The sequence below is a fragment of the Aotus nancymaae genome, unplaced genomic scaffold, assembly GCF_030222135.1.
Source record: "Aotus nancymaae isolate 86718 unplaced genomic scaffold, 86718_ANA_hifiasm-v0.15.2.pri h1tg000007l, whole genome shotgun sequence".
Lineage (NCBI taxonomy): Eukaryota > Metazoa > Chordata > Mammalia > Primates > Aotidae > Aotus > Aotus nancymaae.
The window spans coordinates 15,740,202-15,766,710 of NW_026988418.1; the positions used below are offsets into that span (position 1 = coordinate 15,740,202).

The 26,509-nt window shown below is 48.8% G+C and overlaps 2 protein-coding genes across 8 annotated transcripts in view; one reads left to right on the top strand and one right to left on the bottom strand.

Annotated features, from left to right (window-relative positions):
* Nucleotides 1-8,765, top strand: part of ZFYVE9 (zinc finger FYVE-type containing 9) — a 213,025-nt gene extending 204,260 nt beyond the window's left edge. For both annotated transcript variants that reach the window (XM_012434631.2, XM_012434632.2), the window contains 2 exons: nucleotides 1,203-1,379; nucleotides 2,582-8,765. In XM_012434631.2, coding sequence (XP_012290054.2) covers nucleotides 1,203-1,379; nucleotides 2,582-2,743 — 339 coding nt within the window. In that variant the 3' untranslated portion in view covers nucleotides 2,744-8,765. The remainder of the gene's footprint in view (nucleotides 1-1,202; nucleotides 1,380-2,581) is intronic.
* The window catches only part of CC2D1B (coiled-coil and C2 domain containing 1B), a 47,374-nt gene extending 25,154 nt beyond the window's left edge, over nucleotides 1-22,220 (bottom strand). For 2 of the 6 annotated variants that reach the window (XR_010341180.1, XM_064372345.1), the window contains exons 1-24: nucleotides 22,133-22,220; nucleotides 20,563-20,649; nucleotides 18,971-19,115; nucleotides 17,888-17,991; nucleotides 17,340-17,495; nucleotides 16,793-16,918; nucleotides 16,427-16,586; nucleotides 16,063-16,235; nucleotides 15,809-15,884; nucleotides 15,587-15,694; nucleotides 15,363-15,493; nucleotides 15,008-15,080; nucleotides 14,666-14,796; nucleotides 14,114-14,231; nucleotides 13,859-14,031; nucleotides 13,349-13,474; nucleotides 12,733-12,791; nucleotides 12,535-12,651; nucleotides 12,096-12,169; nucleotides 11,928-11,986; nucleotides 11,727-11,778; nucleotides 11,199-11,298; nucleotides 10,967-11,057; nucleotides 9,988-10,032 (exon numbers count right to left, since the gene is read on the bottom strand). Coding sequence is in view for 5 of the 6 variants with exons in the window: in XM_064372345.1 (XP_064228415.1) it covers nucleotides 9,988-10,032; nucleotides 10,967-11,057; nucleotides 11,199-11,298; nucleotides 11,727-11,778; nucleotides 11,928-11,986; nucleotides 12,096-12,169; nucleotides 12,535-12,651; nucleotides 12,733-12,791; nucleotides 13,349-13,474; nucleotides 13,859-14,031; nucleotides 14,114-14,231; nucleotides 14,666-14,796; nucleotides 15,008-15,080; nucleotides 15,363-15,493; nucleotides 15,587-15,694; nucleotides 15,809-15,884; nucleotides 16,063-16,235; nucleotides 16,427-16,586; nucleotides 16,793-16,918; nucleotides 17,340-17,495; nucleotides 17,888-17,991; nucleotides 18,971-19,115; nucleotides 20,563-20,628 (2,463 nt within the window). In the remaining variant the exon portion in view is untranslated. Of the gene's footprint in view, nucleotides 1-2,637; nucleotides 2,726-9,320; nucleotides 9,631-9,901; nucleotides 10,033-10,966; nucleotides 11,058-11,198; nucleotides 11,299-11,726; nucleotides 11,779-11,927; nucleotides 11,987-12,095; nucleotides 12,170-12,534; nucleotides 12,652-12,732; nucleotides 12,792-13,348; nucleotides 13,475-13,858; nucleotides 14,032-14,113; nucleotides 14,232-14,665; nucleotides 14,797-15,007; nucleotides 15,081-15,362; nucleotides 15,494-15,586; nucleotides 15,695-15,808; nucleotides 15,885-16,062; nucleotides 16,236-16,426; nucleotides 16,587-16,792; nucleotides 16,919-17,339; nucleotides 17,496-17,887; nucleotides 17,992-18,970; nucleotides 19,116-20,562; nucleotides 20,650-22,132 lie in introns of those variants that run through there. The other 4 variants (XM_012434635.3, XM_012434633.3, XM_012434634.3 and 1 more) reach the window with 4 other exon arrangements.
* Nucleotides 22,221-26,509: the final 4,289 nt, after the last annotated feature.

The window sequence follows — 26,509 nt, forward strand, 5'->3', positions numbered from 1 at the left end:
CTATAGTCCCAGCTACTGGGGAGGCTGAGGCAGGAGAATCGCTGGAACCCGGGAGGTGGAGGTTGCAGTGAGCTGAAGTCGCACAATTGCAGTCCAGCCTGGGCAGTAGGCAACAGAGTGAGACTCCATCTAAAAAAATAAAATAAGTCTTTTGGGCCAGGTGTGGTAATTCATGCCTGTAATCCCAGCACTTTGGGAGGCCGAGGCAGACAGATCACCTGAGGACAGGAGTTCAAGACCAGCTTGGGTAACATGGTGAAACCCCATCTCTACTAAAAATACAAAAATTAGCCGGGCATGGTGGCATATGCCTGTAATCCCAGCTACCTGGGAGACAGAAGCAGGAGAATCACTTGAACCCAAGAAGCAGAGGTTGCAGTGAGCTTCCCAGCAAGCCGCTCCTGGCCTGAGTGCTTATGGGGGGAAATTGAGATCACGCCACTGTGCTCCAGCCTGGGTGACAGAGCGAGACTTTGTCTCAAAAAAAAAAAGTCCTTTGACTTTCTTTAGTCCTTTGACTAAGGGACTTACTCATGACCCTTCCTCTATGCCGCTAGGGCTTGGGTCATCAGTTCCAAGTGTGCTCCACTTCTGCCTGTGCACAGTGCAGTGCATGGCTCTGTGTGGGCATGCTGACACAGCTCCCATCTCTGCAGGGGCAGGGCTGTGTGGTGGAAAAAGCTCTGCAATCTCTCAGATGCTAGGCTCAGCTCGGCTCTTCCTCTGTCTCTTAAGTTCTTCTGTGCACTTGAGCCAGTCAATTCCCTTCTAAGAGTAATTGTAAAATAAAGCTGCTGGGTTACATCATCTATAAGGGTCATTCTCTTAGACTTAAGATCATTTTCTAGGAAAATGGTCCACATATAGGGATTACCTTTTAGTGGCACACAATGCTAAATGGAGACGTTTTCTAGTTCTGAGAAGAATGTGCCATTACAACCATGGAGGCTTGCAGGGAGATAGGCAGGCCACTGCTGCCATTTTGTGGTTGCAGAGACAGAGAGACAGGGATTGTTTTTTTTTTAGGTGGAAGACATCAATGCCAGACTTTTCCTGGCCAAGGGACCTTATGGTGTCCTGTTCCTGTCAGGCCTTCTTGCACATCTTGGAGAATCAGGGTGCTCATATACAGTGAGCTAATCTACTTATTTTTCCCAAAATCCAGGAACAAATTAAAAAATCTCTTTTGTTTGGGGGAACAGGTGTTTTTCCTAGAAAATGATGACCAGCACAATTGCCTCAGTGATCCTGCAGATCACAGTAGATTGACTGAGCATGTTGCCAAGGCTTTTTGCCTTGCTCTCTGTCCTCACCTGAAGCTTCTGAAAGAAGATGGAATGACCAAACTGGGACTACGTGTGACACTTGACTCAGATCAGGTACGTGTCTTCCACAGCTTTTAAAGCTGGCCTTGGGCAATGTCTGTATTTTTGACATGGGAGCTTTCCTGCATCAACCCAGAGACCTTCTGGCCTGACTGGATGTAGTGTTCTGGCCTTCCCTTTAATAGTACTATACCCACATGTGATGCTTGGTCAGATTCTCACATGTGATGCTTGTTCAGGTATCATCTCACATGTGATGCTTGTTCAGATACCCACATGTGATGCTTTGGTCAGAACCATTTGAACTGTGGCTTCTTCACCTGCATGCCGAGGAGTTGGTTTCCTTCTTAGTGTGGGGCAACGAGGGGAGCATGTGGTAGGACCTTCCAGGTCCTTCCTTGTTGCTTATAAATTGCCAGACCTCTCTGTTCCCTCAACCCTTTAGCTTTGAGGCACTTAGAACTTGGGTGTAGGCTCAGCTTGATTACCCTTCCCCACTGAGTGTTAATTCTTCCCAGCAAGCCGCTCCCAGCCTGAGTGCTTATGGGGACAAACCGGTTCCTGAACACAGTGTTGTTCCGTTATCAGGGGATGATGAAAGGTTCTGTGTCTGCCCCCAGTTCCTGACTAGTCATCAATCAACAAATATTTATTTTCTATTTAATGGCTTGCTCAATGCTATACTAATGAAGTATTGTGTGGTCCTATCTCAAATGACACTGATAATCCAGCTAGAGAAAATTACCTCATGTAAAACAAAGAACAGGCATTTTTCTGCTAAATATGTGTACCTCTTGAAGACAGGGCCCTGTTACATTCATCTTTGGATCTCTGGGTTTGTAGGTGCTCAGAAGATGGTGCATGGATAAACAGACTGATGCACGAACAAATATTCAGTTCCTACTATGTTAGGCAGTTGTACATTATATATTTCTCATTTTAATTTTCACAACCAAAGGTTAAGGTATTATTTCTGATACTCCATACCTTTTTATGCACCTCTCCCCTTCCCCAGAAAACTAAGACCATAACAGGTTACGTGGCTTACCCAGTGCCTCATGGCTGTCAAGTGGTCAGGAAGAGTAAACAACAGGATAAGTGACAATCCAGAAAAGAGGATAAATTTGTATTCACTACCATGTGTCTAGCCTATGGCCAAAAAGGATATCTCCTTTCCTGCTCAGCCTCCTTGCCCTCAGCCCTGGAGAGCCTTCTCTGTTGAGTAACCCTCTCTTCCTTCTCTCTCTGTGGTGTAGGTTGGCTATCAAGCAGGGAGCAATGGCCAGCCCCTTCCCTCGCAGTATATGAATGATCTGGACAGCGCCTTGGTGCCGGTGATCCATGGAGGGGCCTGCCAGCTCAGTGAGGGCCCTGTCGTCATGGAACTCATCTTTTATATACTGGAAAACATCGCATAAACAGAGAAGACTTCATTTTTTTCTGTTCAGACCTGTTGCAACAGCAGTCATACCCAAATCATTTGCACTTTAAAACTGGAAGATTAAGCTTTTGTTAACACTATTAATGGGGTGGGGGATAGGGTGGGAGTTAGGGTTTGGGAGACGGGTGGGAAAGGGTGGTTGGGGGGACAGATGTTCCATAATTCTAAGTCTTCTATGCATTGTCCACCAACAAGATATGGGCAGCTTCTGTTCCTGCACAACAGTTATGCTATCCTTGCAGCTAATCCCCTTCTGTTACTCTTTAGACAAGAATTCCGCTCCTCTCTCAAGATTTACTTATGGCCATGTGCTCAGAAATGCTCAAATGGGTACAACCATCACCAAGGGTGGGATGGGAGGGCAGAGGGGAAATAAAATATGAAGCATCAGTTCTTGCACTCTTTGTACAGAATTGGTATAAAAAGAATTCCACATTGATCTTGTCCCAGTTACATCACAGCTGTCTGTCAAGTAGAAGTCACACTTAGATTTTTTTGTTTTTACCAGATTATTCATTGAAGTGAATCCAAGACTCAAGGGCTTAATCTACTCTTCTAGTTTCAGAAGGGCAATTCAGTGTAAATGTCATTTGGAGAGCAGAATTGAGTTCAGGATTGCTGGAGATCTACCCGTGTGGATGGCAGGTATTCAACTGGGTATTTCTGTGAGTGCTGACAGAATACACCCAGGACATTTTTAGTTATATGGGAGGAATTAAAGAATATATTTTATTGAGAAATAATTTAAACTTCTAGGAAAGTTGCAAGTACAAAAAAAAAAAATGCACACTTTACCCAAATTCCCGTTGTTCATTTATTAACATTTTGCCCCATTTCATTTGTCAGAGTTTCTCTCTCCCTTTCTCTTTCTTCATAAAAAATTGAGGCATTTGAGAGTAAACTGCACATATCATAGGCCTTTACTCCTAAATACTTTAATGCTTATTTCCTAAAAATAAGGACATTCTCTTACATAACTGCAGGACAGTTCTCTACTTCATCAAAACATTGACTTGATACTTTAACCTGGCATCTGCCCAATGATGTCCTTTGTAGCATTTTTTCCCTCCAGTAAACCTAGTATAGAATCAGACATGGCTATGGCTGTCAAGACTCATTTTGATCTTTTATGTCATTATTTTCTTTTTTTTTGAGGCAGAGTCTTGGTCTGTCTCCCAGGCTGGAATTCGGTGGTGTGATCTCTGCTTACTGCAACCTCCGGCTCCCAGGTTCAAGTGATTCTCCTGCCTCAGCCTCCTGAGTAGCTGGGATTACAGGCGCTACCCCACCCCCAGATAATTATTTTGTATTTTAAATAGAGACAGGATTTCACCATGTTGGCCAGGCTGGTTTCAAACTCCTGACCTCAAGTGATCCGCCCTCCTCGGTTTTTTAACAGAAAACAACTCATTTTGAGTTTGATGTATCCTCCTATTTAGAATTAGTATATGCATTTTTGCCAGAATGACTTGATATCCATCTGCCCCCTCATTGATAGTGGTAAATTTTGATCACTTCGTCAAGGTGTTGTCCAGTGTCTCTGTATTTCCCCCCACCTGGAACGTATAGCCAGTATACATACACTTTCAGACCATGCAAATCCCCACACTGATCTTTAACTCTGATGTTTGCAAAATGATTTTGCAATTCTAGCACTTTCTCCAGCTTTACAGTTTGCGTTTGGTAATCTATAAGCAAAAGCCCCTCCTTCCCAATTTATTTATTCATTTATTTATTTTTCTTTTTTTTCCCCCAGTAATGGCTGTAAGCAACATTTATTCATTTAATTTTCATTATACACACGTTTTTTTTTTTTTCAGACAGTGTCTCTGTCTGTTTTTTTCAGACACTGCACCCATGCTGGAGTGCAGTGGCACAATCAGAGTTCACTGTAGCCTCAAACTTCTGGGCTTAAGCAATCTGCCTGCCTTGGCCTCCCAAAGTGCTGGGATTACAGGCATGAGCCACCAAGCTTGGCCTTTTTCAGTGGTTCCAATTGATTATTTTGGTGCACAGATTCTCAGCTTTAGCCAGGCAAGAAACCCTTCAAGATGGCTCCTTTATCCTGGTGACATGCTATTATTTTTCTGAGCACTTCTTTTTTTTTTTCCTAGCCCAACAAGATGCTTCAGTCTTATCTTGTGCTTAGCCTGCTCTAGCCCCGGAATCAGCCATTTCTGCAAGGAACCCTGGCTATTTTTAATGGGAGTGGTATTAGAAACCAAAACCTGGTTTATCCATATGTGTGATGTACTCTGACCTTTTTCTGCTTCATTAAATATTTATTTTGGTCTTAGACCAAATGAATTCCACAGCGCATGTCTTGAAAATACTGCTCCAGAGCAACGTAATCCATTGTCACTGGCACCTTCTGAAAGCCAAGGCTAAACTAACGAGTTTTTCTGCAGTATTAGTACAACTCCAAGAATCCCCTGGAAACTAGCACAGGCCTCTGGGACAGTGACAGGCTGCTCCCTAGTGGCTAGAAGTGGGTTTAGCAGGAGGCGACTGCAGGCTGTGGAGCTGTTTGCAGCAGCAGCTGTTTTCCAGAGGCCTAAAGGCCTGGCCTGGGAAATGTCTGGGTAGGTTCATCCTGCTCTGAGGTGGGAGCTTATACTTGACATCTGCCTCTCCAAAGATTTTACCGATGGTGGCTGCACAGAACTCTGATTGTGACCTTTCCCATAGGTTCAGAGGTACTCAGAGCTTCTAAGGAAAGCTTAGCCTACAGAGCAGCAGCTTGTCAGGACCAAGCCCTGGGACTGCTACCTCCAAACCTGACAAGAACAGGAAGCTCTTGTTAACAGGGGCAGGTTATTTTTGGTCTAATAGCAGGCTTTGTCTGAACATACCTCAGAAGTTTGGAACTTCTACAGGGACTGGTCCTGTTTTCCTGTGGTTTATCTTTCTTCCTGCTTGCCATTGTACTTATTTCTTCTGGATCAGTGCAAGCTTTTGAATTTTCCCACTAAGGACAAACTCTGGCCCTCAAATCCTTTCTCTGCTGCATCAAATGTCCTCTATGTTTCGTAAAATCATTTGTGAAATTGGGCATAAGCCAGCCAATGCTAGTTAATTGTCTTCCTTGTTTATGTTTGCTTTTATACAGTGTATATTTTAAGAATTATATAAAGCAAGAGGCTGAACCATCACATTTTGAAACAGGCAAATTTTCTGGATTTTAAACTTAAGGACTGAGATACAGCGATTCTTCTATACTGAAAAGGAATAGAATTGCCATTCTGGTAATTTATTAAATTTTTAAAAATTATTAAATGCTTATCAAATGCTAGGCAATGTATGTTTATCAATATCTTCTTTTTTTTTTTTTTTTTTTTTTTTTTTTTGAGACGGAGTTTTGCTCTTGTTGCCCAGACTGGAATGCAATGGCACAGTCTTAGGTCACAACCTCTGCCTCCTGGGTTCAAACAATTCTCTTGCCTCAGCCTTCCGAGTAGCTGGGATTACAGGCATGCGCCACCACGCCTGGCTAATTTTTTTGTATTTTTAATAGAGATGGGGTTTTAGTAGAGACGGGGTTTCTTCATGTTGGTCAGGCTAGTCATGAACTCTTGACCTGTGATCTGCCCGTCTCAGCCTCCAAAAGTGCTGGGATTACAGGCATTAAGGCACTGTTCCCGGCCTTTATATCATCTTCTGAGGAACTACTGGACTCTTGGGCTACAGATTTGAAATTTTGCCTCTGTAAGTTCCCATATCTTGTCTTCTCCCAGCCACAGTGGTTCCTGAAGACTGGTGAGCCCAAGATTTTCAGTTAAATTTACTTCTAGATAACTGGTCACCTGGGAAATAATTTAGCATTTAACACATTTCAAACATCAACCAACCTGCTGAACATTGTTTCTGGGATTAGCAAATTTGTAATGATGTTTCTTTTCTTTTTTTGAGATGGAGTTTTGTTCTTGTTGCCCAGGATGGAATGCAGTGGTGTGATCTCAGCTCACTGCAATCTCCACCTTCCAGGTTCAAGCAATTCTCTGGCTTCAGCCTCCGCAGTATCTGAGATTACAGGCATGTGCCACCATGCCTGGCTAATTTTGTATTTTTAGCAGAGATGGGGATTCACCATATTGGTCAGTCTAGTCTTGAAATTCTGTCCTCAGGTGATCCACCCACTTTGGCCTCCCAGAATGCTGGGATTACAGGCGTGAGTTACCGTGCCTGGTTGGTTTCTGTTTTTATAATGCTAAAATAATAATAATGGCAGTGGGAATTCAGGGATCGTATGTAGTCAGAAGAGCTAAGGAGTAGGGGAGAAATGATGCCATTTTAGAGCCTGAGGAGCTGACGCAGAGAAAAAATGAATCCATCTGTGGAGCTGAATCAGGTGCAAGCTCCCAGGATCTGCCAGTCTTAAGTCGCATGGTTTCATCCTGAAAGCAGCTGCCCATACTTAAGGGGCAAAGTCTTTTAGGAGCTGCCCACGAATATTTGGAAAACAAGCCTTCAAAATTCAGAAGCAATAATGCAGATTTCAGAATGGTGCTATGAGAAAGAAAAAATGTTCAAGTCACAGGAATTTGCCCTTTAATTGTAAGCAAGACTTCCTGATTCTAAGAAATTTTCAGTTTATTCAGTTTGCTAATTCAGAAGAAAGTGTGCATTGCATGAAATCAAAGAATTGAAAATTTTAAAATGATTGGGGTTGTAGCTGGCTCCCAAATGCAGGTGAGTTACTAACCTACAATGTTTGGTTACTGTATTTGTGTTTTTTTGTTTGAGACGGAGTCTTGCTCTGTCATCCAGGCTGGAGTGTAGTGGTGCAGTCTCAGCTCACTGCAACCTCTGTTTTGTGGGCTCAAGCAGTTCTTCTCAGCCTCCCTAGTACAGGGATTACAGGTGCCCACTACCATGCCCAGCTAATTTTTTTATTTTTAGCGGAGATGGGGTTTCACCATGTTGGCCAGGCTGGTCTTGAATTCCTGACCTCAGGTGATCCACCCCCCTCATCCTCCCAAAGTGTTGGGATTACCGGCATGAGCCACCACGTCAGGCCTGGTTACTGTATGTGGATAAATCTCAGGACAAGTTGAGGCTGGGACAGGCTCCACCCATTACCAGTGACCCATGCACGCCTTTGGCTACAATAAAGGCCTTTTAAGAACCTCAGTCTCCAAGGCTAGTGGGACGCTTTGTTTTGCCTCCTCAGCCTGGAGGTTCTGTTTTGCAAAGAGCAAAGAAGCAGACTGAAATTGAATGGGTTGCAAAGGAGAAATCTTTGGAGCCACAGAAACCTTCCTATCTATCTATCTATTGAAATAGGCCATTTCCAGCAGAGGCCTGAATTTAGAAACTCCTAGGGCTGTCTGGAACTTTGAAGGATAACCACAGTGGTCCCTAAGAGGGTCCACCCCAACCCTCTTAGGAAGCACTGGTTGGATGCACACCCTAAGGGGAGTGGGTTGGGTCAGGAACCCTTCCAGCCACCTTTCTTTGCTCTATGGGCCATCTAATGAAGGCTGACTGCCCCCCTTTTCATTCTAGATTGAAATGATCTGTGGTCTCTCATACAGGTGACTGCAGTTAAGTCTCACATCTGTGGAAGTTTTGGTAGCTCACTTCTGATAAGATTGGCCAGAGGGATCCTGAGGAAAAAAAGTCATTTGTGTGTAGTTCCCACTCTGTGACCCACTAAAATCTTTCTTTTAAGGGCAGGGAAGCATGATCCAGCCCTGTTATGGCCCAAAAGGACACACACACCAAGGCTCGATTCTTGAGCTGTGCTTATGCAATACTATAGTGATGAGTAAGCTGAATGTATTTGCTTCACTTTAACCTTTTTTAAAGGTGATCTTGAGGAATGCTTTGTTGATCTTGAATTAATGCTTCAAAAAGGGTGTTGGGGAAGATGGGGTATTTCTAAGAAATGTAGAGTATTTCAGTTTTGAATATTAAATCTATTACAACTACAAACCCCTTCATAGTCTCCATCCATTCAGAAAAACAAAGCCAAAGGAGAATTTCTTAGAAAAAATTAAGTCCCCCAGGTAACGAGCTGAAGAGGAAGGTAGCAGCAGTTTGTCACATTACTGCGACCCTAGCTTTTAAAAAGTGACAGGGAGCAGGACTTTTTGATGGATACTCTGTGTAGTTGAGTATAAAATCCCTACAATGAATTAGATTTAGTTTCCTAAATAAATTAAAATGGCTACATAAAATTTTATATATATATTTTCCTTCCAGTTAACAGTCTTTTTTCTTGGGCGGACCAAACCCAAAATCCAACCTTCTCCTTACTTCCCACCAAGTAGTACCAAAAACAACTTTCCTCCTCCACTAAGAAGTCCTTAGGGAAGCAGGAAGGCTAGTGCAGCAGCTGTCAGGGACAAAGGCACAGGCAGAGCTGGGGTAACAGGTGTCTGGGACAGGCTAGCACTGGCCCACAGGAGTCATGGAACCCTGACCCCACCCTCAGCAGGGGAGGTTCCCAATCACCCTCAAAAGTTCTCCCATCCCAGTTATATCTTCTAAAGGCACATCTAGAAATGGCGCAGCTGGAGGCAGGTGTAAGCTGCACACAATTGCCACGCAGGAATTAAGGGGCTGCAGGACTCCATGGCATAGAGCAACAAAGGTGTCCTTGCCCCCATCCAGACTGGGGGCAGGGGGAGACGACGGCGGGGAGATGGGTGCCTGGAAACCCAGCCTCTTTCTGTAGAGGTCCCAGAGGGGCCAATAACAGGAAAGACCAGGGTCGTGGTCAGTAGTGCACATGCTTAACAGGTCTTTGGTGCTTGGGTAGCAGCATCTCTCTTATGTACAAAAGCTTCTGAAGCCAGCAAAGCTGGAAAAGTCAACTCCTGCACAGTCGCGGACTGACTCCTCTCCTGGTGCTCCCATCGGCTATACAGGGGTGCAAAGCACAGGAAGTCAGTCTAAACTGTAGTGAAAACATGAAGATTTTAGAAAGGTTTCCTAAAGAGAGTTAAACCTTGGAAGGTTACCTTCTCTTCCCAGTTCTACTGGGGAACATCAGAAACTCAGCCCATTAAGCCCTAACAGTTTGGCCTCTTGGTCTTTCTCATGGATGAGAAACTCCTAGGTTTTCTTTTCTGATACCAGTTGAAGATACGAGTAAAAGGGGGCAAAGGTTCTGGAGGCCCAGAGCTGCCCACCTCACAAGCCCCTGGGATCCAGGACCAGCCAGTTCTCAGTGACCGTCTGCATGTCCTGGCCACTCAGAGGCTCCCGCAGCCTCACCTTCACCTCCAGCTTTCCCCCGGTGGGCTTCCTTCCATCTAGGACCTGTGAGGACCACAGAGAGGGAGATGGTAACTGAGGGGACACAGAATGGGGAGAAGCAGGTCCCTACATTCCCAGGAAAGCTGTGAGAAGAGCTAAGATGTCCTGTGGTATGAACGCAAGAGTCTCCATTCCTGACAACCCTACCCTCCCAGTGTTTGGAGGAGGAGGAGATGGTGCTTTTAGGTGAGTCGTATTTTAAAAAGTGAATCAATCTAGACAAGCATCCTAGAGCTCTGTTCGCTTCATTTTCTCCTCAATCCCCACAGCAACTTCTGGAAGAAACATTGGCTTGAAGAAAGCAGCCTTCCACTGATCCCAAACCCTCACTTCACAGATGGCCAAAAGAGAAGTAGATGACGCTGGCAGAGTCAGCACTAGAACCCCACGCCCAGGGTTCCTTCCCATTCAACACAATACTCCTCCTTCTGGGCAGAAGATGGGGCAGGTAGGGTGCAAAGCAGTACAATAGGCCCAAGAAGTCCAACCACTCTCAGTGGCTCTAAGAGACCAGGGCCCACATAAGAACAAGTCATCCAGGCAGTGGGGACAGGTGTGCTGCAGTGGGAAAAGCCCATCAGTAAAGGGCTGGTCGTGGCTCTGCCAAGGATACACCATTTGAGCTTACAGAACCCCCTTTCCTCTCAGACCTGAGTTTCCTCATTTGTCAGCGGCAAGCTTGTATAGTCCTTGCCTGTGGAATCCTTGAGTTCATGGAAACTTAAGGAGGCTGCCTTCTGCTGGGTCCCTCTAGAAATTTCTCAGACCTTCTGAACCTCTCCATCTGTGAAATGAGGATTCCACCTACTCTAAGCAAACTTGTGAAGAATTTCAAATTAAGTAATGAGCACAAAAACCTACAACAACGTGTGGTGTTCAGTGCATACTGGCTCTTCTCGTACCAAGCCCTCTGGCTTGCCCACACCCCAGGCCCTACCTCCACAATTTCTCTGATCTCACACTCATTCTCCAGCCGCTCCAGTTTCAGGTGTGCTGTGCCAACTAGCTTGTCGCTTCTGAAGAAGGACCTGGGGAGCCAAGAGGCAGCAGGGGATTGGACTGGGCAGGGAAGGCAGAGATGTGCTGGCTGAGCTTATACAGTGGCAGCAGTCACAAATGCTCTTCCCTCCTCCCGGCCTGTGTGGCAGTGTGACCCATGGGAGCCTCACCCCTTGTGGAAGATCTCAAACTTGATGCCTTTGCTCTGGATCACCCTCTTGAAGCCCCGGTGGTTTCGGTTGATGTTTAGTTTGAAAATTTGATCAAATTCTGGAAAAGTGGGAGAAAGCAAGGAGGGGCTTGGCTCTTGGGATTTCAGGCCCTGCAGTTCGGGGTGACTACCTCCAAAGGGTGGTAGACCACTGAGGTCATGGCCTTGGAAGCGAGTTTTTTTTTTTTTTTTTTTTTTTTACTCTTTTTAAGCATAGATTATAACAAAGTAGGAAAGACTTGGAATTGAGATACAGAATTCCTGGGTTCATATCCCACTTCTACCACCTCCTTGCCATGAGGCCCCAGGCAAGTCCCTGTACCTCTCTGCATGTTTCTCCAACAACACAAGAGGCATGTTAATAGCACCTTTATCTCCCAAGTGGGGTGGATCGAGTAAGGACATAGAAGGGAACCCGCTCTGGAAACATCAGTGCTGCCCACATACTTTGAGAGGGAGGAGGAAGAGATCTGCATGTGGCCCTCACCTGGAGAGTTTGTGTTCTTCACCACAGCTGTTTTGCTTTTTTGAGCCTGCTCCTAAGCAGGAGAGAGAAGTCAGGACAGTGAGTGAACACAGAGGCATGCAGGGCAGGCACTGCAGCCAGGCCTCCCAGGGATGGGAAGAAAGCACAGGGTCCTGGAACGCAAGGTGGGTTTCAGAGCATCTACTTCTACCTGAACCTCACCGAGTTAGGGTAGTGGAATTCAAACCGCACAAAAGCATCCAGGTCATCGGGAGTCACCCCTGGGAAGGATAAAAGGGAGTAGCATCAGAGGGAGTGGCCAGGAGCCTAGTACTTGGGGTGGAGTGTCCGGGCAAGAGCCTCCCGGAGTAGGGGCGGCCCTTGGGTTACCTGGAGGGGCTGGTAGGTTCATTCCCCGGACAATAATCAGATGCATTTCTGTGCTGTTGAGTTCTGAGAAGATCCTAGAGCCAAGAGGAAAGGAGAAAATGCTCAAAGTGAAGGACAGTGGTGGAACAAGGTCCCTACTTCCAGGGCCTGTCTGCCCAGCTGGGTGGTGACAGGAGGGGCATGGGGCCAGGGCGGGAAGTCAGAGCTGGTATGCAAACCTTGATCTCTGACTTCTGGTCTAGAGCTCTTTCCATAGCACCCAGACAGCTATGCGCTCTTCACTGGCATGCACCTTGCCCTACTCAGCAGCGCCAGTGCCCACAAGAGGCAGGGCCAGGCTTAGGAAGCCTCACTAAAAAAGGAGTATAAGTCTCTGGCCTGGGCTCCCAGCCTTCTGCCCCTCCCTGCCTGGAGCCCCTGTTTCCCTAGGCCTTGGTACCTCACAGTCTGGAATGTCTTCAACTCAAAGTGGTGGCTAGGAGGGTCGAGGCCCTGAGCCTGGGCCAGCTGCAGTATCTCCAGCTGTTTCTTGCAGTCCTGAGCAAGCTTCTCAAATCTAATGGGGATGGGTACACCAGCATGATGGTACATTTTCTGCTCCCTACCCCATGAGCCAAGCCCCAGCCCTTGCACTTACCGGGTGGTCTCAGCCACGTTGCCCTGGTGCATGAACTGCTTGGAGAACAGCAGGCACTTCTGAAAACAGGGACCCAGAGTGACTCCCAAGCCCAGAGCAGGACCTATCTTGGTTGGCATTCAAGGATTGACTTCTCAAAGCTTACCTTCCTTTGTAGCTTCACTTCTCTCCTGCCACAACACATCCCCCAAGAACACTACTCCCAAGTCCCACCACGCTTCTCTGCCTATACTTGATATTTCCTCTTCTGAGGACAGCCATTCCCCAAATTAGCAACTCTTTCCGTCAAAACCTAATTCAAACATCCCCACAGAATGCAGACTTTCCAGAATAGGCAGCAGTTCAGATAGATACATAAACAAACACACACAGATCACAACCTTCTTTCCCTCAACTCTTGTTGTCTGAACTCTGTAACCACCCCAAAAAAGGGTTATTATTATCCCAACTCATAGATGAGGAAAATGCAGTTCAGAGAGGAAAAGTGCCTTGTGCAAGTCACACAGTAAGTGGAAGAGCTAATCTGAGTCCAGGGCCGTTGTGTTCTGAGCGCCAGGCCTCCTCCACAGGGAGGCTGTGGGCACAGAAGGGAGGAAGAGAAGAGGGGCCTGCTGACCTCTTGTTGTTCCAGAAGCATTTTTTGCAGCTGGGCATACACCTCCTCGGCCTTCTGGGAGAGTCGAAGGTCCTCATGGTGGATGAGGATGAAGTCACCCTCCTCATCCGTCAAGGGTGAAGGCACCTACCCAGGTCACAAGGCCCCTCGGGCCCCAAGAGTCAGATTACTCCTCTACCAAGTCCAACAAAGGCATGAACCCAAACTAAACAATTCTTCAGCTTCTCCTAAACTCCAGTGATGACAACTCATCGCCTCCCACTCTATCCTAAGATAACACTCTGCTTCCCATGGCCTAACCCTGCCTTGTCATCTCTGACCATGGGCAGCCCACTTTCCCTTCCCCTGGCTGTGAGGTAGAGGGGCATAAGCAAAAGCCTCTTTCCTGGCTGTCATAACATCCTGTCCAAACCCCACCTCATCCCAGAAGCTGCCTTCATTCAGTCTGTCAAGCCTGCTACCCACCTTCTCCACCTCAGAAGTCCTGGTGGTTAACCAGATGGGACTCACCTTGGATAGATCAACAGGTCTGCCAGCTCGGGCCTGGATGATCTGAGCCTCAAGACGTTTGGCCACTCGCAGATAGGCTTTGGCCTGCTCCAGGTCCTGGCTTCGCTTGGCCTGCAGGGCTGCCCGCTGGTACTGCAGTTTCCGTGCCTCCAGCAGTGCCAGCTGCTCCCGCACTGAAGGGAGAAGGCCACTGGTTAGGGCCACACCTGCCCTCACTAGGCCCTCAGTTCTTCACCCTGTTTGTCCCCAACTCACCAGATGGACTCGGTGACTCCTTAGAACTTGAGGCCTTGGGCTCAGGCAGGGGCTGGGATGAAGGGACCGCAGGCCGTGCAGGTCTCTTGGCCACTGGGGCCTGAGCTGGGGGCTCACCCTGCAGATGCCCAGGAGGCTGTTAGGAGGGGATCTGCTCCCTAGCATGGCCATGACAGTTCCCAGACTTGGGCTATCTTTCTAACGCTGCACTAAATCGCTGTGTAACCTGAGATGGGTGGCTTCTCTTCCTGGGTCCTAAAAGATCTGAGAGCTAGAAGCAGCCTCAGAAGCTCTCACAGCTAGCCTCCCCAAACAGGAGAGAGACTGTGGGGTAATGGGGATAGAGCCAGAGCTCTGGATTCATAAAGACCTTGCTTTGAATCCTAGCTCTGCTATTTCCTAGCTAGGTGTCCTTGGGCAAGTTTTTTTCTCTATACAATGGGAGAAAAAATATGTACCTTACTGGGCTTATTACTATGGACAACAGGGTCTGGGTTTACCCCTCACCTGCTGTTCTCCCCACCAGCCCTGGAGTCAAGCCCTCAGCCAAACCTCGTCTTCATCTTCATCAGCCGGGGCTGTATCCTCTGCGGAGGCCAGTTTCTCTGCAGCTGCCAATGTTGCTGCCACTGTGTCATCCTCAACACCCATAGTGGGCTCCAGGCCAGGGATGGCGGGAAATCCTGTGGGAGAGAAAGACAGAGCATGGAGGGGCAGGGGAGCAGCCTCAGAGAAGCACAAAGCTACCCTGGCTCAGCTGGGGCATGGCTGGGATGGGTGGCTCCACGGCAGGGAGGCACACGCATGAGAAGTCATCCCCACTCGCCGTCCTCCATTCCCTTCTTGCCCAGGGACCACCTCCTTAACAGAGCCCCTAGGCCATGCCCCACTCACCTGGAGGAACAGGCAACTCAGCAAAGTTGACTTTCCGTCCTGCTCGGTGTGCTCGAATAGCATCTTGATATTGCTACAAGGGAAGGAAGGGAGGGGCCTGTGGTCAGCAGCAACCCGCACAGCACCCCCAGCCCCACGACCCCCACCCCGCACCATGACACACAGTAGGGCAAGGAGAGGGAGACTGGCGGAAAGACAGCAGCCCTGGGAGAAGAAAAGAGCCCTGAGGCAGCAAGAGCCCCAGAGAGACAGATGAAGGTTCAGAAAAGAACAGGGCTAGCCAGAAGACTAGTCAGTCATTCCCCCAGCCAGGGAAGAGGCCACACGGGCCGGGGCTGCACAGCTGCGGGCCCACCTTGGCAATGCGCTCGTGCATTCGCGCCTTGCGCTCATCGCCACCACTCCGGGCCTGGATGCCCGCCTCACGGTACTTGTTCAGTCTCTGCTGCAGGGCATCCAGCACTGTCTGTGACTCTGTAGGGGCCACTTGAAGGGGAGAAGAAAGGAATGGGCATCAGCTCAGCCTGCCCCTGCAATGCCCACAGGTCCCCACGCCACAGTCCCACCATCCTGCCCTACCTGGGGTTGCCAGGATGTCAGGGGCCATCACTGGCTGCACTCGCTCCATGGCTGGGGGAATGACTGAAGGTGCTGTGGGGGCCTGAGAAGCCTGCCAGGGATTCAGATCTGGGGAACCCAGAGCAGAGGTATAGGTGGGAGGGCCTGGCCGGCCCCAGGCCTGCTACTCCTTCCCAACCCCACCCAAGCCTGAGCAGATCCCTGCACTGTCCCCATACTGACCCTCAGGTGCCGGGGGAATGGCACTCAGATCCACGGGCTGCCCCTTCTCCAGGGCCTCCAGTACGGCACCAAATCTCTGCAGAAGTCAGAAAAGCAAGTGTGGGTGAAAGCCAGAGGACCACAAGAGCCTGGGCTGAAACAACCGCCCCTCAAGCCAGTCTCACTCAAGCCCAGTCTAGCTCCCTTTCTGAGCCTCAATTTCCCCCATCTACAAAATGAGGGGTGAGACACAAGCCCTGAGTCAGATGCCATACCTTCCCAATCCTCATGAGCTCTCGGGCACGGTCTAGATCTCCAGCCCGCTTGGCGCTGAGGGCAGCCACTTTGTACTCTCTCTGTCGGGATGACAGCAGGGCCCGCGGGTCTGGGTCTGAATCGGGCTGGGCAGAAATGCCAGGGAGACTGGTCTCAGGTTGGGAGGGGTTGTCTATAGGGAAACAAACAGTCCCCAGAGAGCAAATGAGGATCACAGAAGAACATGCCCACAGACCTCGCTGGCCTGACGACATCCTGGGGAGGATGTCACCAATGGTAATGAACATGGTGGCAGGCTGGGAAGACAGGCTGTGAGCTAAAACCCGGGAACTAAGTAAGACAGGATTTGGGCATCTGCAATACCTGACTCCAAGACAGGGGGAGCTGGAGGGTCTGCCTCAGGGCTCCTGTTGGCTGGTTCCTCAGGGACCGGGGGCCTCTTTCCTAAGGCCACTGGAGGTGGGATCTCATCCTCATTGATCTTTCTGCCTCTCCTCACAGCGGCTAGCTGTGACTCCAAGGTCTGAGGGAGAGAACTGGTCCAGAAACCCAGCCAGCCATCTCAGCCAAGTCCCTGCTCCAAGACAAGCCAGGGGTGGCCCCCGCAACCCCCAAAGTCTAGTGGGGTAACTTCCCCTCCACTGGTGCAATCTCCACCAGCCGCCTTCCATGCAGCCCCCTCCCCTGCAGCCCCCTCCCCTGCCCTGCTCCCAGCCTGGCCTGACTCACCTTCAGGCCACGGTCACAGCGCCTGGCTTTGGCCGCTTCGCCTGCTTCCTTGGCGCTGGCTGCAGCCTCCCGGTAGTTGCGAATCCGTTCCTCCAGCAAAGTGTGTAGCCCCTGAGATGCTCCGGCCTATGAACAATTCAGCTAAGGGCCTGGCTACTCCAAGGCCTGCTAGGCCTACCATTCTCCCTGTGCGGAAGCTGCCCCAGACGATGGAGCTCTGGGACTCCAGGAGAAAGAAGAGCCTAAAAGTCTCAAGGAAGGAAGCAAAGGCTCACTGGAGAGGCCAGAGGCCATGGCAGAGGCAAATACAGAGGCCCAATTGGTAGAAGCCAGGAAATGGCTTCTGGGGGTGGTTTGGGAGAACAGAGAGGCCTTTGAGGCTGGCGGCCACGGAGGAGTTTCTTGTGCTGTTTCTGCATGGGGCGGCTGCTGGAGGAGGGTCCTGGAAAGGGTGACTGCAGCCTTGCTGTGCAGACCAGGCCACACACATGTTATGTCTGGGCACACAGAAGCATCAGAGGCACAGGGCCCCTCCTCCAGAACCCACCTGAGCTGCTGGGGCTGAGGCTGTCAGGATGGCTGTCTGCACTGGAGGTTCAGTGTCTTCCAGGCCCTTCTCCTCAGAGCTGCCTGGGTCAGCTGCCTCATCACCATCCAGGGGCTCAGTCGCCTCGTCCACACCTAAGACCTCCTGTAGCTCTGTCTAGGGAGACAAACCACAGCCCAGGAGCTTGGGGGCCTCAAGACCATACCCACAACACGACCTGAGAGCAAAGGACCCTCTTTCCCAATATTCCCCAAAGGACCCTCTTTCCCAATATTCCCCAACATTAGTCACTGTGCCTGAGTCCCCTTCACCAAAACATTTCTTTAATCTGACTGAGGATAGCCTTGAAAACAGTAATGACTCCAAATCTGAGAATCCCCAGCTGCAGAGCTTAGACCAGAGGTCAAAGAGACATGCTGCCCACTGTACAGCCAGGAGGGGCAGGCACTCATTCAGAGTCAGAGAACAGAGGGGCACCACCACCCTCCTCTCCTCCACCAGGCCTGAGCTTGCCACAGGGCCCTGAGATACCAGCCTGGCAGACGCACCAGCAGCTCTGCATCTTCCTCCAGCCCTTCCTCCTCCTCCTCTTCCTCCACATCCTGCATACAGTCTGCTGCCAACTTCTCAATGTGGGCCATGGGCAGGGGGGCTGGGGGAAGAAGGTCACGGCAGGTCAGCACAACTCAGATAAGGTCTGGGATGAGTAAAGGAGGGGCTTGGTAGATCCACCCAGGCAGAAATCCCCCTTCCCTCCCACAGCAGAGTCCCACATGGAAAACTGCCCTTCCTTTAAGACCCAGCTCAAAAGACCCACAGCAGGGAAACCTTCCTGGGCCCCCCACCAAGCAGCAAGCTGCTCCTTTCTCTGCACCTCCACCTACAGTAGCCTGACATGCCATCCACTTTCTCCAACCACACCTGTCACTCTGCAAAGATTTTCAAAGTCCAATTGAGCTGCACAACAAATCTGCAAGATGGATAATATCTCCTTTTCATATATTAAATAAACTGAGAAACTTGTAACATTAATTTTCCTATCATTGCAATCCTACTAAGTGGCAGAGCTAGGATTCAAACCTAGTCTTGTGCCACCCCAAAGCAGGAGCAGTGAGCCCCTTCCCAGGTCCTCCCATTATCCTCAGCTCAGGGACACACGGGATGGTGGGGGATGAGTGGAGGTATTCTCTCTCGAGGGTTCCAGGTGAAAAGAGAGGAAGATTTAGACCTCCTGATCCTCCCAGGCCTAAAGTCTCTGTTCTCATATGGGCTGTGGAGGGAGATTCCACTTACTCATTATACACAATTTCTATGTACTTCCTATGTACCCAGTTCAGTCTGGCTAACTGAGCCCCTACCCTACACCAGTACCAGGCTAGGGCTAAGAATGGAGACCTGAGTCAGTCTGAGAATCAGATTTGTCCACAATGGGGAGGGGCCAGCCCAGGCTATGACACAAGGTGAGGAAGCAGGGCGGGGCTGCCTCTTGGCAAGAATGCTGCAGAAGGCACATGGGTATTGGAAGGACCATGGGATCTGGCTGGCTCCCTCCAGCTGCAAGGGAACCCCTCTACCACCAGCCTGTGCCCATCTGGTCTCAGCCCCGAGCCCAGTGCGGTGTCCAAACTCACCCTGCCCCTTGGGTGCTGGCTTCTTGCCTGTGGGTTGTGCTTCCCCTGTGAGGGCTAGCAGCTCAGCCTCCAGGTCCTCATCATCTTCAGCCTCATCCATGCCCAGCAGCATGTCCTCAGGACCAAACTCCACAAAGAGCCCCAGCTGAGAGCAGAGCAGGACTCTTAGGTACCACACAACAAGCAGGGTAGAGCCCAGCTCCAGAGCCAGACTTGGGCTCTCAACGTCCCAATCAGTGGCTCCCTCAGTCTGTGAGGCCCAATGTGCAGAAAGAAACTGAGGCCTTCAACATTACTCCTTGAGACACTTACGTCCCTAGGGACTCAACAAAAAAACCCAGTAAGACCACACTACCATTATTAGTACTAACAGCAATAGCTGCCATGCCCTGTTCTTAGTGTTCTACGTGACTATCTTAACTATCCCAGTTAATTCTCACAATTCTGAAGAGTAGGTCCTATTTTTAAAAACTGTGGTAAAACACATACAACATGAATTTTACCATCTTAACCACTGTTAAGGGTGAGTGCAGTGGCATAAGGACATTCACACTATCCTGCTTCCATTCCCATCATCCATCTACAGAACTCTTGTCATGTTGTAAAACACACTTTCTACCCATTAAACATTAACTCCCCTTCCTCCCCTCCTTCCAGCTTCTGGTAAGCACCATTATTCAGTTTCCATGAATCTGACTACTCTAGGTAGAGGTACATCCTGTGTTTTTTGGTTTTTTTTTAGACAGAGTCTTGCTCTGTCACCAATGCTGGAGTACAGTGGCACTATCTTGGCTCACTGCAACCTCCGCCTCCTGGGTTCAAGCGGTTCTCCTGCCTCAGCCTCCTAAGTTGCTGGGACTACAGGCACATGCCACCATACCTGGATAATTTTGTATTTTTAGTAGAGACAAGGTTTCACCATATTGGCCAGGCTGGTCTCAAACTCCTGACCTCAGGTGATCCACCAGCCTCGGCCTCCCAAAGTGCTGGATCACGGGTGTGAGCCACCGCACCTGGCCCACATCCTATTTTTATCCCAATGTTCAGATGAAACTGAGACAGTCTTCTGAGAGAGTCAGAAATTTAAAACAAGCTCTTTGTGACTTGAGTCTATACCCTTTATCTCACCTCCTTTCTTACCTGCCTTTTTAAAGACATTAAAAATGGACTAAGAAGTCTTGAGACTTAGGCCCAGAAGAAATAAAGGAAGAAAACTGGAGAGGAGAACCCCCTGTTCTTCCACTTGGGCCATGGCCATCTGTCCCTAGGCAGTAAAGTCTTCCCACTGACTACAGCCCTCACATCCTGGCATCCCTGGCTAACAAGCGAAGTTGTGATCCTATCTGAGGAATCTGTGAGAGCACTGATGTCCCATCAGAACATTCTAAACTTTGGTGATTCCTGAACTCTCTCCCCACTTGTGTGTGGTAGGGACCAGAAGGAGGGTGTCTAAGGACTCTGCCACCTCCAGGAGGCACTGCTCCAAGTCTTTGAACTAATGGGGAACTAAATGTGATCCAGTTTGCCCAAGCTGTCTAGAGACCCCCACCCCCTCAAACTGACCCAGAAGCCTAGAAGGCTAAGTTCCATACCTGCTTGGCAGTGGTCACGCCTTGGCCACTGGCTTGAGGGCCCTTCCGAGGTCTTGGCCCTGGCATCGTGGAGGCCTAGATACCTATCTGGTGGAAGAATTACAGAGATTCAGGCTGGAGTAGCCCATAAGCACCGCCCTTAACAGCGCTATTTGTGGTAAGGTGCAGATAGTAAACTCCCAAAGAAGGCAATGCTGAACACCAAAGGATGGGTTACTTTTAATGAAAGCAGTGAAGCAGCCCAGGCCATGGGAGGGATAGGGATCACCTGTTAATGGGTTTACTGGGGAGTGTTCTGAATGGACTCAAATTTAAAAAGCACATTCAGGGAAGTAACTCTAGGTTCAGGGCGGGTGGAAGGCTGGGTAGAATTCAGAAAGGCTCCAAAACTGTGCTGTCATGGAAGCCATAGGTGGCTATTTAATTTTAAATTTCAATGAATTAAAATGAAATAAAGCTAAAAATCCAGTCCCTCAGCCACAACAGACACATTCCAAGTGTTTAACAGCCATATGTGGTGAGGGGCTACCACCAGACAGCGCAGACACAGAACATTCTCATCATCCAAGGACATTTCATCAAAGTTCCATCTCACAGCTGTTCTCTGGAGAAAGCTGGCTCAGCATTCCGATTCCCATAAAGATCTCAGTCATTCACAGGACCTCCTGTGTCAGACCCTGTGCTGGGCACTGGGAGTGCAGAAATGACTCTAACACGGTCTCAGCCCTCAAGGACTATTTACATGGATGGTAGAGGAGGACTACACGGGGTTGCCCCAAGGGCTACGGGTGACCTGAGGTGACCCCTTCTTCAGCACTGGGAGAAAAGAGACTTCGAGGCGGTGACGCCTGGGCTGAGTCACGCAAAGAAGTTGGGGGAAGGAGGGGAATAGAATTCCAAGCCGAGGGAACACTTGATGGCTCTGAGGTGGGGAACAACTTGGCCTGCACAAGGAAACCTGAGGCCTGGTATGACTGGGGGATAAGCGGTGAGGCCCGAATACACAAGCCGAGACAGAAATGTGAGCAAGAGGCAGAACAGGAAAACCTCTAAGCCGAAAGGAGTTTGGGCATTAGTCTGAGGGCGCTGGGAAAGAAGTGGCGGGATCGTATCGGTGTTTCAGACACCCACTCTGGCAGCAAAGGGAAGGTGCACAGGAAGTAGAGGGAGGAGGCAGGAAGCCGGCGCATCTCGCCACAACCCAGGCCAGCTGGCCGGCGTCGGGGCGGCGGGGAGCGGGCGGAGGAGCTGACTGGACGCGGGTGCGCGGGCGGGCGGGCGGGCGCGCCGGGGGACTCCGAGTGTCAGATTTCGGGACTTGGGGGAGCGACATGGCCCCGGGAGTGACCCCTGCACAGGTGAAAGCGAGGCGGGTCAGACACTCCAAGGCTGCGGCCCCAATGCCAAAGCCAGGCCCCAGGAGAGGTGGGATGCGGAGTCCGTAGGGGGATGCGACACCGGACCCCGACTCCCGCGCCGCGGGGCGCGCCGCCCTGCCCTGCTCACGCCGCCTCTATCTCCCCCGCGGTTCCCAGAGCTCCCCACGCCGAGGGATGGGGACGCAGCATACCTCGCGGTGAATCCGAGCCAAACCCCGGCCTTCTCCCACCCGGCACCGCCCTGGGCTCCCGCGGGCCCTGGGCCGCCGCGGTAGCAACAGGAAGCGCCCGCCGGGAAGGCGGCTCGCGCGCAACACGTGACCCCACTGGCCGGCGGCTGGCAGTGCGCATGTGCACGGCTACGCGGGCCTGGGGCTCCGACAGGTGATACCAGGGCGGGGTTCTCAGCGCGCAGGCGCCTTCGGGCAGGTAGCGCGGGACAGCTGCGCTGGGCAGTTCCATCGGGGCATCCACCGGCTGGCGCAAATGAAGTTGCTACGCCCAGCCCTCGCCCACTTGCAGCCTCTCTGACGAAACTCCTCCTTCACTCAGCCCGAGGCGCTGGGCATTCGCTCACCGGACCTAACCGGCTTCCAGCCCACCGGGCAAGGGGCGGGGCCGGTCCAAGCTCCGCCCTAAAAGCAAGACGGGAGCGGGGCTCGCCTGCTTACCGCCTGCTTGCCACCTGCTTGCCCATGTCCTTTAAATCTGGGGAAATGGAAATGGGGCCCACCACATTTTTCTTAATAGTTCAGCACCTTAAAGTATTCTTTTCCTGTCCGTTGAAAACTTCAGACAGGCAGAACTCGCTGCACATCTTACTTTAGAGTGTAACACTAAATTCTCACTCACCTACCCTGCTGTGCAATCAAATGGCGTGGAGTGTATTAAGGAGAGAAATGGAGTGTGCCCGTTTTCTGCCAGGCTTGTGCCAATTACTTTTCATAATGAAGCTTATCCAGTTCTCAATCCTGCAAGATGGACATATCTCTAGAAGAAACAGAGGCTCAGAGAAAATAATTTGCCCAGGGAAATACAAAACCAACCTCTTTGGTATCAGTATATATGCTTTAGTCTAGTTTTGTAAGGAGCGCAGATTTCTCTCTGCAGCTTGCAGAGTGCAGTTAACAAGAGACTGAACTCAGGAGTCTGAGACCAGCCTGGGCAACAGGGCGAAACCCTGTCTCTACAAAAATTAAGAATTAGCTGGATGCGGTGGCGTGTACCTGTAGTCCCAGCTACTGGAGAGGCTGAGGCGGGAGAATCGCTCTAGCCCGGGAGGTCCAGGCTGCAATGAACTGTCAACTGCACTCCCCCAGGTGACACACTGAGATCCTGTCTCAAACCAAAACAAACAAAAAAACCGAGTGAGGAGTAATGGGGAAGTGGCCTGATTCCCATCTAAAGTAACTGCTTAGATTTTGGTGGGGAAGAGAAGGTCTTAAAAGGAAAATTTGATATGGAAAGCATGCAAGAATTATGCAGAGTACAATATCTGTGTGTCTTGTTCTGGTGGCTATCTTGGGTCCCAGCCCACCTGGAGCATGGGCTAGTCTCATCTCCAGAATGGCACCGCTGTTGACAAGCCACCTTGAAGTAATCTTCAGAATTTTGCAGCTAGGTTTCTAGGCTTGGTTTGTCTGTCTCAAGATTAGCCCTTGGAACTTCTAAGAAGGCAGATAAATACTAGCATACAGTAAGATAAATGTGAAGGGAGTATATACAGTGAGAAAGGGAGGGATGTGGGGTCTATTTTAAGGCTAAGGGAAAAGGCTTTTGCAGTTTGCTTCAAGGTTGTATCTTGAAACCAAAGAGAAAGGAAGAAAGCTTTAAAACGTATTTTGAAGTTAAACTGCTGACTTAGTTTCTTCTAAAACATTGCCATCTCCCTCCTGCCTATGCCTTGAACTTTTAAGTTATGTTTTGTAGTTAGCAGTTTTAAAGATCTCCCAGTTTACTTGGACAAAGGGCTTTTCCATCGCCTGGTTGCTTACTTTACCTTTTTTTTTTTGAAGGGGTCTCACTCTGTCACCCAGACTACAGTGCAGTGGTGTGATCTCCGCTCGCTGCAGCCTGCGCCTCCCAGGCTCAAGCAATCCCCTCACCTCAGCCTCCTGAGTAGTTGGGACCACAGGCACACACCACCATGCCCAGCATTTATTTATTTATTTGGATTTTTGCTTGAGACAGGTTTTTGCTATGTGCCCAGGCTGATCTCAAACTCTTGAGCTCAGGTCATCCACACACATTGGCCTCCCAAAGTGCTGGGATTACAGGCATGAGCCACTGTGCCCCGCCCTTTACCATCTTTAGATTGAGGTTTCAGCATCCATATTTGTGATTCCCTTAAAGATTATTTAGATTTTTATAATGAAACATTTAAGATATACACTAAAATATATAATATCTAACATTTACTAGAATGCAAGTTCCAGGGGCAGAAATTTTTTTGTTTCTTCTCCAAGGTATCTCGGGTCTACAGCAGTGCATGGTAGGCACTCAATAGTTCCTTGTGTGTGTAAATTAACATAACTACATGGGCATCTATTAGCAGTTTAAGAAAAAACACAACACAGTTGAAACTACCTGTACATCTCCCATATTGCAACACCTTTCTTTCCCAAAGATGTACCCAGTATCCTAAATTTAGTGTTTATTATTCCTGAGCATTTCTATTTCTGTGTAGGTATTCTTAAGAAATACATAGTATTTTTGCAAGCTTTTAAACATATCATTGATTACATACAATGTAATTCTTCAACCTTTTTCTACTCAACCCTGTTTGTAAGTTTGTAAGCTTCATTCAAATTGATATGTATACTGTACTTAGTTAGCTGGTTTTCATTTCTGTATATGATTCCATAGCATGAAAATAAGTCACTTTTCCAATGGCTTATTGTTATAAAGAGTGCTGTGAACTTTTTGTATATGACTCTTGGTGTATGTATGTGAATTTCTCTAGGGCATATACTTAGGAATGGAATTACTGGCTGTATTAGGGTTCTCTAGAGGGACATAACTAATAGGAGATATATATATATATTAAGTATTAACTCACATGATCACAAGGTCCCACAATAGGCTGTCTGCATGCTGAGGAGGAAGGAAAGCCAGTTTGAGTCCCAAAACTGAAGAATTTGGAGTCTGATGTTCGAGGGTAGGAAGCATCCAGCATGGAGAGACATAGGATCGGTGGCTAGCCACAATGGCAGCTTATTAGATGGTACCCACCCAGATTAAGGGTGGGTCTGCCTTTCCCAGCCCATTGACTTAAATGTTAATCTCCTTTGGCAACACCCTCACAGACACACCCAGGATCAATACTTTGCTTCCTTCAATCAAGTTGACACTCAGTATTAATCATCACACTGGCTGATATGGTTTGGCTGTGTCCCCATCCAAATCTCATCTTGAACTGTAATCCCATAATCCCCATGTGTCCTGGGAGGGACCTTGTGAAAGGTAATTGAATCATGGTTTCCCCCATGCTGTTCTTGTGATAGAAGTGAGTTTTCATGAGATCTGATGGTTTTATAAGCATCTGGCATTTCTCCTGCTGGCACTCATTCTCTTTCCTGCTGCCCTGTGAAGAGGTGTGTTTCGCATTGATTGTAAGTTTCCTGAGGAGTCCCCAGCCATGCGGAACTGTGAGTCAATTAAATCTCTTTTCTTTGTAAATTACTGAGTCTCAAGTATTTCTTCATAGCAGTGTGAGGACAGACTAATACACTGGCTCATACAATTTCTTGCATTTCCTGGGCTAAGATTCACCAAATAATCTTTAAAAGTCATTCCACTCCCATCAGCAGGGTGTTTGGGTTCCAGTTGTTCTGTATAATCATAGAAAGGTATTCTAATAGATGTGAAATTGTTTTGGTTTGCATGTCTCTTTTACTGTTTGTTTTCTTGGTCATTAGTGTTTCTTCTTCTTTGGATGACTTATGTACCCATTTTTTCTTTCTTTCTTTTTTTTTTTCTGAGATGGTATCTTGCTCCGTTTCCCAGGCTGGAGTGCAGTGGTGCAATCTCAGATCACTGCAACCTCCACCTCCCAGGTTCAAGCAATTCTCCTGCCTCAGCATCCCTGAGTAACTGGGAGTACAGGTGCGCGCCACCACCCCTGGAATTTTTGTATTTTTAGTAGAGACGGGGTTTTGCCCTGTTGGCTAGGCTGCTCTAAAACTTCTGACCTCAGGTGGCCCACCTGCTTTGGCCTCCAAAAGTACTGGGATTACAGGTGTGAACCACTCCACTTGGCCCATTTTTTCTTTTTCATTGCAGAAGTTTTAAAAATATTCAGATATTGATCCTCAATCCATTATATGTAGTTATATATGTGAATATACATATTTCTGCTAAATGATCTGAGAATGAGTTGCAGACATAACACATCACTTATAAATATTTCATTATGAATCTCCCAACAGCATTCTCCTACATAATCACAAATTTATCACCCTCATGGAATTTAACACTTACAATGACTACTGTCTAACATATAGTTCATAATGTTTAGAATTGTTTATATTTCCTAAATCCAGGACCCAGTCAAGGTTTATACAGTGCAT